Source organism: Mastigoproctus giganteus, chromosome 4 (assembly GCF_048544385.1).
Source record: "Mastigoproctus giganteus isolate SK-2022 chromosome 4, ASM4854438v1, whole genome shotgun sequence".
In the NCBI taxonomy this organism is placed as follows: domain Eukaryota; kingdom Metazoa; phylum Arthropoda; class Arachnida; order Uropygi; family Thelyphonidae; genus Mastigoproctus; species Mastigoproctus giganteus.
Window position 1 is genome coordinate 223,650,082 of NC_143578.1, and position 16,256 is coordinate 223,666,337.

The 16,256-nt window shown below is 36.1% G+C and overlaps 1 protein-coding gene across 1 annotated transcript in view; it reads left to right on the forward strand.

Annotated features, from left to right (window-relative positions):
- Nucleotides 1–9,752, forward strand: part of axo (axotactin) — a 564,741-nt gene extending 554,989 nt beyond the window's left edge. Inside the window, exon 34 of the mRNA XM_090371184.1 lies at nt 9,523–9,752. Coding sequence (XP_090227310.1) covers nt 9,523–9,648 — 126 coding nt within the window. The 3' untranslated portion in view covers nt 9,649–9,752. The remainder of the gene's footprint in view (nt 1–9,522) is intronic.
- The last annotated feature ends 6,504 nt before the right edge of the window (nt 9,753–16,256 follow it).

Genomic DNA, 16,256 nt, shown 5'->3' on the forward strand with positions numbered 1-16,256 from the left:
AAAACAAATAACAAACAAACAATTTGGATTTGTGGGAAATTTGTGGTTTCCCACAAATCCAATTAACTTGGATTTGTGGGAAACCACAAGAACCACTAATAATAACTAACCACTAACAAATACACCTTGCACATCCTATATAATAGCACTAGTTAGATCCCAACTAGATTATGGAGTACCAGTCCAATCCAGTACATCTTCTGAATCAGCATAGAAGAACATGCTGAGTTAGCTGGATTCAGTCCATCATGGTGCATTACAGATTACAACAAGTGCATTTCACACCTCACCATATATATAGTCTTTATTCAGAAACCAATAAACCTACCACTTAGATGACAACAGCTGGAACTAAATTGTGTATATAAAATAAGATCTCCACCTGAGCACTCCACCTGGGCAATTCTTTTGAACTTGAGATGGCAAAACATCTATCAAAAAACACAGCAAGTTCAACCAACCATTGGGTAATAAGCTCTTAAGAACTGTAAGAAACATAAAGGCTTTAATATGGATTCGGCCCTGGAAAGATTGTGCAAGGGTCAAGGGGTAGAATTTTTTTCAGCCTGGACTGTACTTGTTAACAGGAGAGATTGCTTCTACAGGGATGGGATACACTTAAATAGAAAGGGTGCAAGAATATTTGATGCTGTCGAGGCAGTGTTAGGTGGGTCAGAAAACTGCTAGCTTGGGGAGACGAAGACCGACAGATTGACAGTAGCCACTGGCAGAGGTGAAAGAGATTCTTGCACTGCTTCTATTAGAATGAGCAGAAGCCTGAAAAACAAGATGCTTGATATTTCAGAGACTGCTGGGAGCCATTGCAGTACAAGTAAACACATGGGTTGTGTTAGGGTAGCTAAGAATAGAAACAGGTGCATGTATACTTGCGTGTACACCAATGCTAGGAGTTTAGTAAACAAATTTGATGAATTTGAGGTATTGCTCAAAACATCAAAGGCAGATATTGTTGGGATTTCAGAGACGTGGTGTCACACAGATATAAGGGATGCAGAACTGGAATTTGGGGAGTACAACGTCTATAGAAAGGATAGACAGGATAGGAAGGGGGGAGGGGTTATGCTATTAGTTAAGAAACACATAAAAACCAAGGAAGTGAAGCCAGTCGACATTGCTGGACAGTGCAGTGTTGAGTCAGTTTGGTGTGACATAAGCATTGGGATATCAAAATTGAGAGTAGGAGTGTGCTATAGGCCTAATGACTCTGATGAGTATAATAAGAAACTGTACAGGGAAATAGAGTGGGCCAGTAAATCAGAGAGTCTTATAATGGGAGATTTTAATTTCCCAGATATTGACTGGAATTTGGGGGCTGGTCACTCACACACTAGCAGGGCTTTTGTGGATTTATTGGATGATTGTTTTCTACATCAGCATGTTTGGGAGGCAACTAGAGGGAGTAATACTCTTGATTTGATTATCAGCAGTGATTCTTCATGCATTAAGAATCTGCAGATAAATGAACCACTAGGTGGCAGTGATCACAGTGTGCTGAAGTGGGATTTACTCAAAGAGGTAACTACCATTAGGGGTAAAGGGAAGGGTTATTGCTTCCGTAAAGGCGACTGCGATGGACTGAGACAGTATTTAAATTCTATACAGTGGGACCAACTGATGATGTTACCAACAGCAAATTCAAAATGGGAAGCATTCAAAGAACTTATCTTGGAAGCTACTAGGCTTTATATACCAACTAAGAAATATTGTTCAAGGTTTAGGCCTAAATGGATGTCAGATGAACTAATGAGGCATATGGCAGAAAAGAAAAATGCATGGGATACGTACAAATTAACACGTGACACAGAAGCCTATGATAGATACAAGTTGATATGCAACCAAGTTACAAAGGAGGTTAGGCAGGCGAAGGCAGATTACGAGAAATCCTTGGCAAGGGATGCAAAGAAAAACAGCAAAGAGTTCTTTACTTATGTAAACTCTAGAAGGAAGGGGATGAATCAGATTGGCCCACTTGATATCCATGGTTCAACTGTTGATGATCCTGTTCAGGTAGCTAACAAACTAATTAAATATTTTGCATCGACATTCACACATGAGGAGTTATTCAGCGAGGGTAATGCCAGAGGTGTATTCAACTCTAGCAGTAAGCTACAGAATCTTGAAATAACTGGGATTAAAGTGGAGGAGAAACTGTTGAAGATAAACACAAGAAAGGCACCCGGGGTGGATGGGATCTATCCAGTTATATTAAAGGAGGCAGCAAAGGAAGTAAGCAAACCCTTAGCCATAATTATGAGAGCTTCCTTGGACTCAGGGGAGGTACCCATAGACTGGAAATGTGCAAATGTGACCCCAATTCACAAAGGAGGATCAAAGGCTGACACAAGTAATTATAGACCTGTTAGTTTAACTTCTGTTCCAGGGAAATTAATGGAGGCACTGGTTAAAGAAGCATTGCAGGATCATCTAGACAAGACTTTAGTTATAGCTCGGACACAGCATGGTTTTGTTAAGGGGAAGTCTTGCCTGACCAATTTGATTGGATACTATGATGCAGTCACAAAAGAACTGGATGTAGGGAATAGCTTTGATATTATATACTTGGATCTTAGAAAGGCTTTTGATACTGTTGCACATGGAAGACTGCTACACAAATTGGAGCAGTGTGACATTGGAGGCAAATTGCTGCTATGGATAAAGGGGTGGTTGAGGGGGAGAAGACAGAGAGTGGTAATCAATGGACACTGTTCATCGTGGACTAATGTTATTAGTGGAGTCCCTCAGGGCTCAGTGTTGGGTCCATTATTGTTTTCTGTATTTATAAATGATATATATGATGGTATATCAAGCTTAATGTCCAAGTTTGCAGACGATACAAAGGTTGGCAGGGTTGTTAAGGACACTACTGACACTATGCTGCTGCAACAGGATCTGGAAAGGTTGAGCAAATGGGCTGAGAGGTGGCAAATGAAGTTTAACATTGACAAATGTAAAGTACTACACATGGGAAACAGCAACCCCAGAGCAACGTATCAACTCTGTGGTACTACACTGACAGTGGTAGAGAATGAAAGGGACTTGGGGGTGGTTGTGCAGGCGGATATGAAGTTCTCTGAGCAGTGCAGACGGGCTGCAAGAGTAGCTCATGGAGTCTTGTCAATGATATACAGGAATTTTTCCAGCAGGGATAAGGAGGTGATTATTCCATTGTATAAGGCAATGGTCAGGCCACACCTAGAGTACTGTATACAGGTCTGGAGGCCTCATTTCAAGAAGGATGTAGAGCTGCTGGAACGAGTACAGAGAAGGGCAACAAGATTAGTGAATGGAACAAAGGGGTGCTCTTACGAAGAAAGGCTTAAGTTTTGCAAATTACAGTGTCTGGAGACTAGGCACCAGCGAGGTGATCTGATAGAGGTGTATAAAGCCTTGAATGGGTTGAGCATGCTCAATGCTGATGGGATTCTTCCTCTAGCTCAGAATAATCACCTGAGAGGGCATAAATTCAAATTGAGGAAAGACAGATGTAGGATAGACGTGCGGAAATTTGCCTTTAGCCAGCGGGTGGTTGGTTGGTGGAACACTCTTCCATCCCTTGTCGTGGAGGTTGATAGCCTAAATAAGTTTAAGGCTCAGCTGGACAGGTATTTTGAACGAACAGAGGGGTGAAGTGGAAGTGGGTTTTTTTTTTTTTTTGGCTGATGCTGCATAAGCTTGCTTTCTTGCATCAAATGCCTGTACTAATGCTAATGGATGATGGTGCACATTTCCCAACACAGACATTTCCACCATGGAATGTACAATCCTTAAACTTACAAAACTGCTAAAATAATATTACTCAGTATATTAATTTCCAACAAGAGTGCTTCATGTTCAATTATATATGCAGTGCTTTATACTCAATTTCATAGTCGTATTTCAGTATACAGAGATGGATCAAATTTAGAAGCTTGTGAAAGTGAAGCAGCAGTAATATTTACAGTGATCATAGTGTCGTGAAAACTACTGAAAGAATGCAGCAGTACACTGTAGAATTAGGAACAGTGCATATGTCACTGAACCACTTAAAACCATGAGACATCAAAAAATAATGATATACACTCAATGATCACTGAATTTTGACCATCTGCCTATACTATGTTTGGCCACTATTTATACAGATAACAGCTGCTATTCACCTAGGCATTGACTACACTAGATATCTAGTGTAGTCAATGCCTATCTGAAGACATCCATAGGAATGTCTTCAGAGAGGGATGCCTGCATAGCTTTCTACTGTGTCAGAATAGATGATGGTTGCATGTCCATAGACCTCACTTCCCATTCTAAAACATCCCACAGGTGTTCAGTTGAACTGAGGTTAGGTGAATTTGATGCTAATCAAGATGAGTGATATCTTTGCTGTATTCCTCAAATCTCTTTGCACAATGGTTTGAGGAACATAGTGAAATTACATCCTCTGAGCTAAAACTGTGGACTGATAATGTGGCACATTATCATCTTGGAAGATGCTATTTCTGTGCTGGAAAAAATGCAACATTGTAGGTGCATATGAGGCTCCTCAAAGCTGCCAGTAGACCTCACCAGTGAAACATTGGTCTACATGCACCAAAGATCCTAAACATATCCCATTTTAAGCAACCAGTGCCACCTGCCTGGATAGTTGGCATGATGTATGATGGGTCCATGGACTCGTGTTGCTTGTGCCACACATGAAGGAATCTTTCAGCATATTGCACCAGGTATTTGAATTCATCTGACCAGCACACTCATTTCCAATCCTCTAGTGTTCAACCAACATGTTGTTGACACCACAGCATTCTCTGTCAATGACGATCAGTGGTGTGGAGAGGGCCACCTTTTGGGTCATCTGCTGTAGAAACCCCATACATCTGAGTGTGCAGGCACATCATTTGGGATATTGTTCCTGCATTTCACGATATTGTATTTCAATGTCAACTGTTGCACAGTGACCAGCTGTAGAGCCTGTACAATGCACTGTGCACCCTTGCTCACAACAAACATCTATCTTGCATAATCCTTTGCAGTTCTATTGCCAGGAGGTGGTTTGACCCATTTTACACCATTCTTTGTACACCTTAACCACAATGGGCTGTGAGCAACCAACAAGATGTGCCATTCCTGATATGGAAGTTCCCACAATCTAGCCCTTTTGAAATGCCATAATATCTTTACTACATCCCATAACCACCTACTTTATCACTTCGGCTTGCAGCTTGTTGTTGTTGTTATTTGGTTTTTAGGAGCATTAGCAACTAAGGCCATATTGCTCCGGGGATATGCGGGTGGTCATTTCCTGACCTTTCCGCATCCTCCGTATTTGGTGGTCGTGGGCTCAAACCCCGGTCTAATCAAGAAGTGTGTGTGCTACGCACTGCTGCTCCTGCCCACCTGGCTAAGGAGGCGCCCTTTCAGCTTGTATGACAAGATGCAGATTACCACTTCTCTTGCATATGAAGCCATTCAGCTTTTTACTGCAAACTATGTGGCATAGTCCAATAAAGATGGGATGGTCACGATTCAGTGATTACTGAATGTGTATTGATGCAATAAACCGTACTAGGCACATACTCTTATACCCTTCTAGATCTCTGATAAATTGACAGATAGTAATAAACCTTATAAAACAAATGAGGTATCCAGGACATGGAAATGAAATTTCCATTTATTCCAAGCAGCAAAAACAGCAGCTACCCAAAGAGCATTCCTTACTTCATAAACAGAATGCAGACCAATAATTCAACTTATTGCCAGCAGAGCTGGAAAGAATTTCAAACAAATTATATCAGATCAAACTAAAAATTTTAAAATGGCCTTCAAGTGTAAAAAAATTGAAGAGACGTAGTAGTTCTAGCCAGACCAAGGATAGGTTATGCATATATCATGCATTCTTTCCATCTCTAAGCAGAGGAATTCTTAAGATGCCAAATTTGCAACACAGTCTGAACAGTGGACTGAGACTAGCTGATTGAGGTGTTTAATGCTTTGAATGGGTTGAATAAACTGGATGCTGATGGAATCCTTCCTCAGATTACACACATATAAGATGGCATAAATTCAAATTGAGGAAGGATAGGTGCAGGATAAATATAAAGAAATTTGTCTTTAGCAACATTCAATTGATTGTTGGAACATTTTTCAATCTGGTGTTGTAGATATGGGTAGTTTGAATAAATTCAAGGAAGGACTAGACAAACTTAAAAGGGATGGACAGGTGATACAGGAAGTGATTTTTTTTTTTTTTTTTTTTAATGCTGTATAAGCTTGCATTTTTGCATAATTTGCCACTACTAATATTAAATTGGCACTTGGAGGGTAGCTTTCTTTCTTACATCTACACTCTCTCTCTCTCTCTCTCTCTCTGTCATGTATAAGAAACAACACAATTTCGTCATCAGTAATACTGTTCATTTCTACAACCTCTATTCTCTTGATGCTAATATGTGGTTTATAGATGCCTTCTTCAAACAAAAAGGTTGCCTTTAGACTATTAAGGAAAACAACAAATACCTACAACAAATCCGTCACTGTCATATAATTGGATACTGCTTGCTTCCTACAGTTGATACTTATTGAGCATTTATTTATCATTATGTATGTTATTATTATTATCAGAATTAGTACATTTAGTATATATTTTTTTACTCCTGCTTATTGTAATCCCTAGTGTTTGAGGTATTGCCTTAAATGTATATTCTGGCATATTTTATAAGATTGTTGTACATGTCAAACTATGTTCTCTGTGCTTTTTTTTTTTTTTTTTTACTATGTGTTCATACATACCCACACACTGTTTGGGCAAGAAGAAGAAGCAAGTTTCTTATTCTTAGCCTTTTCAGAATAGAGTTTGAATTTATTAATAACTTGTTTCTAGCTATTTCATGTATTAGCATAGGCAGAAAAATCTCTGATGATTTGTATATGAGCTATTTGTGGTATGCGATATGCTTATTCCCAAAGGGATCACGTAATTTTGTTGCAAGACAATTCATTGTGCGACAGTTCAGTGCATAACAATTCACTGTATGCAAAAATTTAGTGCATGACAATTCACTGTATACAAAAATTTATTGCATGACAGTTCAGTGTAACAGACAGTTTGATGAATTTCATTTCACTGTATATGACAGTTTGATGAATGACATTTCACTGTATATGAAAATTTGGTGAAAGACATTTTGCTACATACAAAGCTACATACCGCCGCGGTATGTAGCTACATTTTGCTACATACCGCCGCGCCAAGTCGATGGGCTCAGTTATTCATTAGTAGTGAGAGTGTAAAGTGCTTGCGATGGCATCGTGGTCACGAAATGAGATAAGGACAGTTTTGCGGTATAATTTCATGCGTGGTTTAACCATAGACCAGTGCTTAGAAGAAATGACTCTTGCACTAGATGATGATTGTCCACATCATACAACGATATTCAGGTGGTATAGAGAATTCCAAAGGGGAAATTTCACTCTGGAGGATTCTGAGAGGCCGGGAAGGCCACGAATGTCAGTTACGGAGGAAAACGTTACTGCTGTGAGGAAAATGCTTGACGAAAACAGGCGAGTGACCTACCAACAGATAGAGGATACTTTGGGCCTAAATGCACCAGCAATTCGTTCGATTCTGCAAGATCATTTGCACGTGAAGAAACTTTGTTCTCTCTGGGTGCCGCATCAACTGACTGAAGAGCAGATGACACGACGTGTGACTTGGTGCCGGGAGATGTTAAAAAATTTTGATAAGGGACAATCTCGGTATGTGAACAACATCGTGACAGGTGACGAGACTTGGCTGTACTATTACGATCTGCCGACCAAGGCTCAAAACAAAGTTTGGGTCTTTGATGATGACGACACACCCGTAATTGTCAGAAAATCCCGATCTGTAAAGAAGAAAATGATAGCTGTATTTTTCAAATCGAGTGGAATTGTGGAATGTGTCGTTTTGGACACGCAGAAGATAGTCACAGCTAAGTGGTATACTGAACAATGCCTGCCTAAAGTCATTGGATCTATGAAGAACCTGCGGCCAAAGTCAAGAATGGACACCTGGTACCTCCATCACGATAATGCTAGAGCTCACCGCGCCAAAGCCTGCACCGAATATTTGACCACGACAGGACTGAAACTTCTCGAGCACCCTCCCTACAGTCCAGACCTTGCTCCCTGCGACTTTGCACTGTTCCTGCATGTGAAAATGAAGCCAAAAGGGAGGCGGTTTTCCAGTGATGAGGACCTTCTACCGGCTTGGGACAACGAGTGTGCTTTACTCCCTAGTGAAACTTGGCAGAAGTGGTTTAAAGATTGGTTTCGGAGGATGGAGAGGTGTATTGAATGTAGAGGAAATTACCTTGAAAAAATTAAATAAACAAAGCTGTATTGCAAAACTTTCCTAGTACCCTTTGTATGATAATTTGGTTAAAAAAATAGGTGGAGGCTACAATTCGGTCTATGGCAAAGCATGCATCCTGTAAATGGTGGATTTAGTGATCATAATATTATTCTTGATATTTTATATTTTTTATGGAGCATACTATCCACCTTTATTTTTTAATGCACATTCTACTGTTTTTTTTAAGAGATCTTATTAAAAAAGTGCCACAGACAGGTTAAAGATGGGGTTATAAGCGAACCTTGTTTGCACTTTACTTTCACTTCTACAAGTTGCATTTTTTTAGGAAATACACATGGTGGGGGGGACCAAAAATAGAGATCATTAATGTATGCCAGATGGTTATGAGCATCTAACATTTGGTTGCAACCACACTAGTTTTTATTGAATGAAGTTATTAGTAGGCTGTTACTGTGGGTGGCTAAGGGTAGGCAAGGTATGCTTCTCTGTAGATTGTGTAGGGGTCAGAATTGAAGTCCAAGCCCCTTACATGAGCACTTTGGCCCGGTGAGGCATTTTCGCCAGCTCCCATGGGGTCGTTTGAAATCCATGTATTTCAAGTATATAGGATTGATTGGTGGCAGTTTGAAGAAGAAATTTATTAACACAAACCAGAAGAAAGGAAAAAAACTAAGATTAACTAAGCCTTTTTTTTTTTTATTTATTTTTTAGGCTATTTCTGCATTCCCCCTTTCTAAGTCACCAAAATTTCAACGAAAGGTTTCCTAAACTTTTTACTTCATTGATTTTGTTCATTTCTGATCTCTGTGTTGTGATACACCAAATTGTTTCGTACACTCAAATGGCTAGATTAGAATTCATGACAGATTTCTATTGTTTTATGTGTGTGTGTGTGTGTGTCATCAGAGTTATATCAAAATAAACACATTTAACAGATTTGCATGCTTTACATTTTATTAACTTACACATATCATAAAACTATTTGCCAAATATAAAATTTAAGCGCATCAGAATGGTAATATTTTTAGTGAAATTTTAATGTTTTAACTTAAACCTAAATAACCAACAATATGGGTATTCCTTCTCTTATTAAAATCTGCTTTTATTATTGGCGTTGATTACTGGCTGTATAAGATTGTTGTATATGTCAAACTAGGCTCTCTGATTTTTTACAGGATGATACCACAAGCTATCCATCTATTATTTCGGACCATTTCATAAGTTCTTCAGCTGACACTCCACCATCATTAGTACCCGAAGGTCCACCTCCTTTACCGCCCAAGCAACATCGACGATATTAATTAGCTTGTTTCATCATACAGAGTAATCAGAACATATATTTTGCCATTTTCATAATTTTCTGTTCATATGATTGTCTTATATTTGTCTATATATAATTTTTGTATCTCCCAAAATTTCAGCCAAAAGCATAAAATATTTATGCTAGCCAAGTAATTATTTTTGGTTTTTGTTTTCCTCTTCTGTTTTTTTTCCCTATTTTATTTTTGTGATTTACAGTTGGTTTCTCTTTCCATTAATTGAATGTAAAAAGAACTTGTTTAGCCAGAAACAAAAGCTAAAGCATGCAACAAATTTTAAAATAAAAGAATTAAGTAAAAGTTGTATTTCATTTAAAAAATATTAATATGAATGCCACTAATACATATTATGTTTTACTTAAAAATATTTTGCTTATCCTTAAATAAAAATGTAAAGAAATATACACACATACAGTACAGGCTTGGTTATCTGAGGCTATCTTGAGTGAAGAAAAAATCTCCAAATGGAAAAATAAAGCATATCAAAATTTATTCAATATATCTGAGATATATCACTGTTGCCACTTGAGGATGTAAAGACATTATTTTTTTATTCACTGGTTTATTAATTTTTATTTTTATATACATATACAAATTTTCAATCTTAAGATTTTTTATAATCTGTATATACATATTCATACATAATATTGAATTAATGTTTTATAACCTATTTGATATTATTTTCTTATTTGATTTTATAATCAATGTTTTATAACCTATTTGACTATGAAAATTATGCTAACTTTTTATGTGTACTTCAGCTAGAACTTAGACTGAAAATAGAACATTCCACAATCAACTGAACATTTGTCAGATGCAATGAATACCTCAGATAATTCAGGCTTTACTGTATACATAATAATTTTAAATATCTCTGTGGAGTTATCCCCCCAAATGGATCATTAAAATGATGATAATTTGAGTGATATTAAGTCAAGGGTGCACTTTTCTTATTGAGCATATCATTTGGTGAAATTCATGTGATTTTAAATTTAATCTGATCTATAAGAGATAGAAGAAAAATGTCATTTACAAAATTATAATCTTAACTTGGAAAATGACAGCGAATTAAAATGATTTTCATACCAGCCATTTTTCTGGTCTGAATCATGTTTTCTTGTAGAATCAGCAGTTTCTGAATAATTGCAATTTGAAAGTTGGAATCTGGGAAAGCACTCATAATAGCTACAAGAAGATAAATGCGGAACTTATGTATTAAATGTGTTCAATGAATTGAAAATGGAGTTTCCTCTATTCATGATGTGTGCTGATACAATACTTATGAAGGAGTTCAAAAAAGATTTGTATTCAGCCAGAAGTAGTTGTGAAAGAAAGTTGAAACAAACACCATGAATTACACATTTTCAACATAGTTACCAGACCAAATGACACATTTTTGCTGCCTTTCAATATACTTCCGAAGGCCACTGTCCTTCAAACCACAACTCATCAGCAGAAATCACCTCATCATAAGCAGCAATGTGTTTTTCCACAAAGAAAGAATTTCAGGGTAGGAAAGAGGATGAAATCTGAGGATGCAAGATCGGAGGAATAAGCAGGATGCGGCAATATTTCAAACCCACATTCATAGGCACACCTCACTGCAACATGTGAGGAATGTGCAGGGGCATTATCATGGAGCTGGCACACATCTTTTGACAGGTTTACCTGTCTTTTTTTATGAGAGCAGAGTATTGGAATAATACTTCACTGCCACAGTAAAGCCGTTTGAAGGTAATCTATTGGTTATTACACTATGCCAATCCCAAAAAACTGACAGCATCACCATGCCAGCACTTGATTGCACCTTTGCCTTTTTGTTGGATGGTGATTCTGCATGCTTCCATTGTTTTGACACTTGTTTAGTGTGGGATCATAGTGATGGATCCAAGTTTCATCCATTGTGACTAGCCATGAAAAAAACTCCTCTGGCATATTAACAAAATTTCGGGCGCCCCCGTAGCCAGGTGGGCAAGAACAGCAGTGTGTAGCACACGCTTCTTGATTAGACTGGGGTTCGAGCCCATGACCACCAAATAAGGAGGATACAGAAAGGTCAGGGAATGACCACCGCATATCCCCAGAGCAATATGGTCTTAGTTGCTAATGCTCCTAAAATCCAAATAACAACAACATTTTGTGTGCACATTGTGCCTTTCTTTCTAGCAAGGGGTTAGAAGTCTGGGAACTCGTCTATCAGACACTTTACTCATATGCAATTATTGATCATTGACGTTCTCTGCACTAATTTGGAGTTCTGCAGCTAGTTCTTTTACACTAATATGGAAATCTTCCGAGATTAATGCGTCAGTTCTTGCAACTCTCTTCTGTTAAAAGAGTTGCTGGGCATCTTGGGATTTCTTCGTCATGCACTGAGGTTCTTCTACATTTCCAGGTGGGCAGGAGCAGCAGTGCATAGCACACGCTTCTTGATTAGACCGGGGTTCGAGCCCGTGACCACCAAATACGGAGGATGCGGAAAGGTTAGGGAATGACCACCGCATATCTCCGGAGCAATATGGCCTTAGTTGCTAATGCTCCTGAAAACCAAATAACAAACATCTTCCACATTTGAATTGTTTATACCAATGTGCAGTAACACTGTAACCTGGGTAGTCTTCTCCATAAATTTTCATGGATTGTCTTGAGTGTTTTCCCTTGCAAAAAGAAGAACCTAATCGGTGATCTGTATTCCACTTTATCCTTTGTGACACTTCACTTCATTGAGTGCTACCAAGAAAAAAAAAATTGTCAGATCAAAACCAAAATTTGTAAGATTGCTGTAGAGATTTTAAGGTATAAAAGAAACAAAAAAAATTTCAAATTTCATCACAACTACTGGGTGAATACAAATCTTTCTAGAACCCCTCCCCCACTCATATGTATCAAAATGACTATACATTATTATTACACAGTAATAATAATGTATGTAGGCACACTATATCCCTAGAAGCTTATGTGCCCCTAAACCTCCATAACACACACACACACACACACACACACACACACACACACACAGTACATTATGTAAAGCATGTCATCTATGTTACAAAATGTGGAGTACCGTATTACAATCCATGGTCCTCCAAATGGCTGCTTTCAACTGTGGGTGCATAGCTGTTCTTGGAAAATTTGCTCTTCATGTCCTGCTTGAAGAAGTATTAGATCATAGAATTTCTAAATTATATCAACTGAGAAACAAATAGATACGATTCTCTCTCTCTCTCTCTCTCTCTCTCTCTCTCTCTCTCTCTCTCTCTCTCTCTCTCTCTCTCTCTCTCACACACACACACACACACACACACATTTTATAGAAGAATAATTGGAAACAGGATTAAAAATATCACAGGGACCTACTTTAATAGTAAAGAGAGAAATCTCTTTCATTAAGCAAATGCTTTGAAATGATATTCAGGTTTGTTCTCTTCCTTCATATAATTTCTGCTGGATAAATTAATAACTGGAAGTCAACTTGCTAGGATTATAGATTAAACAAATAGAATGAGTCATAATGAGGTGAAAGAAATAGGTAGTATACAGTTTTACCAGGGCTACTAGACCTTGACAATAAAATTGACTGTGATACATACAAAAATATGTCAGTGGATTTCATATTCATACATCCATTCAATTTGATTTAAATTTCTTCCATTCAAATTTGAGGGTTACAATTCGATGTTGTGTCCTCTTGATGAAAATAATTGTGGATCTAAAACCCTCATGTTTTGTATGGCTGTTCTAAAGTATAAATAGGAAATTTATTTAATTTAAAATTTATCAAGAAGCAGTTTTTATATTTAATTTTTAAAAAAAGTAAATATAGGAAATACAATTTTTTAAATGTTTTTCTTTCATTGTTTGAATTCATTGAAAGTTAACTTCAAATTTTTTTTTTATTATTCTATTTAATCAGTTTGAAAATATTTAAACTATAATTTAATGTTTCCAGTATGAAAAATCACATCAAGATTTTCTCTTTTGGTTTTCAGTTTTTGTTCCAAATGTTCAGTAGCTTGTATAACATTACATAATGAATCTAAATAACTTTATATCAGAAGAGGATAACTCTAAGATTGTGCCATGTCATGTTTCATATCTTCATACTAGATACTAGTAATCAGTAGACAAGTTTAACAAGCTGATATGCTTGCAATTGCTTCATTTAGATCATGAAATTGAATCCTGTAAGTTATATGTTTTAACTTATTCTCCATTGGAAGTTTCCCTTGTTTTTCATTTTTTAACTCTTTATCTTTTTATTTAATATCCTTTAATGAATGTAAATATTGAGCAATTGGAAATGCCCAATCAGTCTTATATTGAATTTTCATTGATTTATTGCACATAAGTTGAACTCTCTAATATCATTTAATCTTACTATATTCATTATACTTGGTAGTTTTGATGTCTTCTCTCATCCTTCATTTTGAACTTTTTTTTATGTAACACCTTTGCATGAATGTAAGTATTGAGTATTCAGAAAGGTACTTTTTTTTTTTACGCTGAATTTCCATGTGACTCAGTATTCTTTGTTGAATTCTTATTTTTTAATGCCATTTGGCCTTCAGTGGTTACTATATTCATGAGAAAAGAAAATTGTTTTTCTTATTCATCGATCAGAACTTATCATTATATTTAGTGTTCATCTTTTGCAGTTACATTTACTATTTCTTTTAGTTTACTTAACTGTATAAAATCATTTTAACTTATCTTTTTCTGTGCTAGTGATAACTTCAGATTCTCCTTGAGTTGTGTGGATTGAACTAAGTTTTACTTGTTAAAAAAAAAATTCCAGTACTGGTGTATTTGGAAATTAAAATGTCATTTTTGTGATGTGGAGACCTATTTTACCTCTGTTATTTGTTTAAATCCACTGAATATTAAAAGTATTTATTCTCCATTTTTGGTCATTTATGTTACTTTTGTAATTTATTCACTAAATATTCACTTGGATAATGTAAAATGATTATTTAAGTATAATGGTTAAAATATATAAACATACATTATCCAATATATCTCAAGATGTGTGAATTTGCATATTTTGGATTTCTTCCTTCATAAAAACCATCCCTCAATCCTCTAGTGTTACTTTCTTTTTTTATTTATTTTTAATCTTTACACTTTTTTTTTTTTTGGTTTAGTAAAGTACATCCATTGTTTGTTTTTTGGTTTATGGAAGATTTTGAACAGCTAATCAGTGCACTCGACAAGTTTTCAAGACTGATTTTTAAATGTTCTTTTTAGAGATAATATATTTTTAATCCATAGGGTGTTTTTGATTTTTCAGCATGCAACAGTGATAAGAACAAATGGTACACAGACACAGATCCTTCCATTTGCCTCTAATGTACTCTTTTTTTTTTTTTTTTTTTTTTTGTTAGTTGTTGGCACATCGACTTCTGTGGCCATAATGCACCTCCGAAAGTTTTTGCATTTTACTCTGATCCAAGCTCAAGGTGGGATTCAAACCTGTGACCAGGTAGGCACTTTACCCACCTGGCTAGCCCGGTCGGCAATGTACTCTTAATGTTTGATATGCAAAGGTGGTGTTTTTTTATAGATTTATAGTAAAAAACATGGTTTATACTTTATGAATACCTCAAAGATACCTGCATTAAGCATATGAGCAGTTAGGCTCTTATATAAAGGAAGAATATATGTCTGTGTACAGTTCGTTTAGTATCGTGTCAGTCCCTATAGGTTTTACATGATATATTAAAAAAAACTTATACTAGTCATGAAACTTGGTCTAGTTCTGCATTGTGCTGTCTAGTAGTAGTAGTACTAGGAGTGACAGCTTTTAGTTTTCTTTTTTTCTGTATAACTCAGTTTGGTTTCGATTGCATTTACATACAAAAAAAAAAACATTTTCTTAAGACAATATTCAATGTTCTCAGTGTAGATATCATTTTGTTGAAATGGTGGAAGTTGTTTATGGCAGTGATAATAATAACTTGTTAAAAAATGTATTTGAAAAATGCAAATTTGTTTGCATTATAAGAATTTTAAAAAATGCATTTATTACTAGAATATGAGATAGAAACTATAACTTAAAAAGTATTTAAATATGCTCTGATGGTAAAAAAAAGTATTTAAATATGCTCTGATGGTAAAAAAAAGTATTTAAATATGCTCAGAGAAAAGAGCTGTAGTAAGATATTTTGAAATATATATAAGTAATAATGCCTCAAAATTGTCTTCCAACTAGAATTTTGTAGGTTGTTTAGTTATTAAGAAAATCATAAAACCAGACTGATAAAGGATGTATGTAATTTTTTAAATAAAAATTCTTTTTGTATTAATGTATTGTTAGTATATATGTATATTGCATTACACCAACATAATGATTATAATGAACAGACAAGTTAGTTATTGTATACAGTGCTTTATATTTTGGAGACATTAGATTCCAAGTTTAGTAATACTTAAGAATCAACAGCACATGAAATCCCACAAATTATTTTGGCTCCATGATTTAATAAATTAAACAGTCATAGTATGCTGCCAATGATCTCATAATGAAGTGTACTTATTTCTTCCTATCCCTGGGTTTTAATAAAAATTGAAAGAAATATACCACATGTTTAACT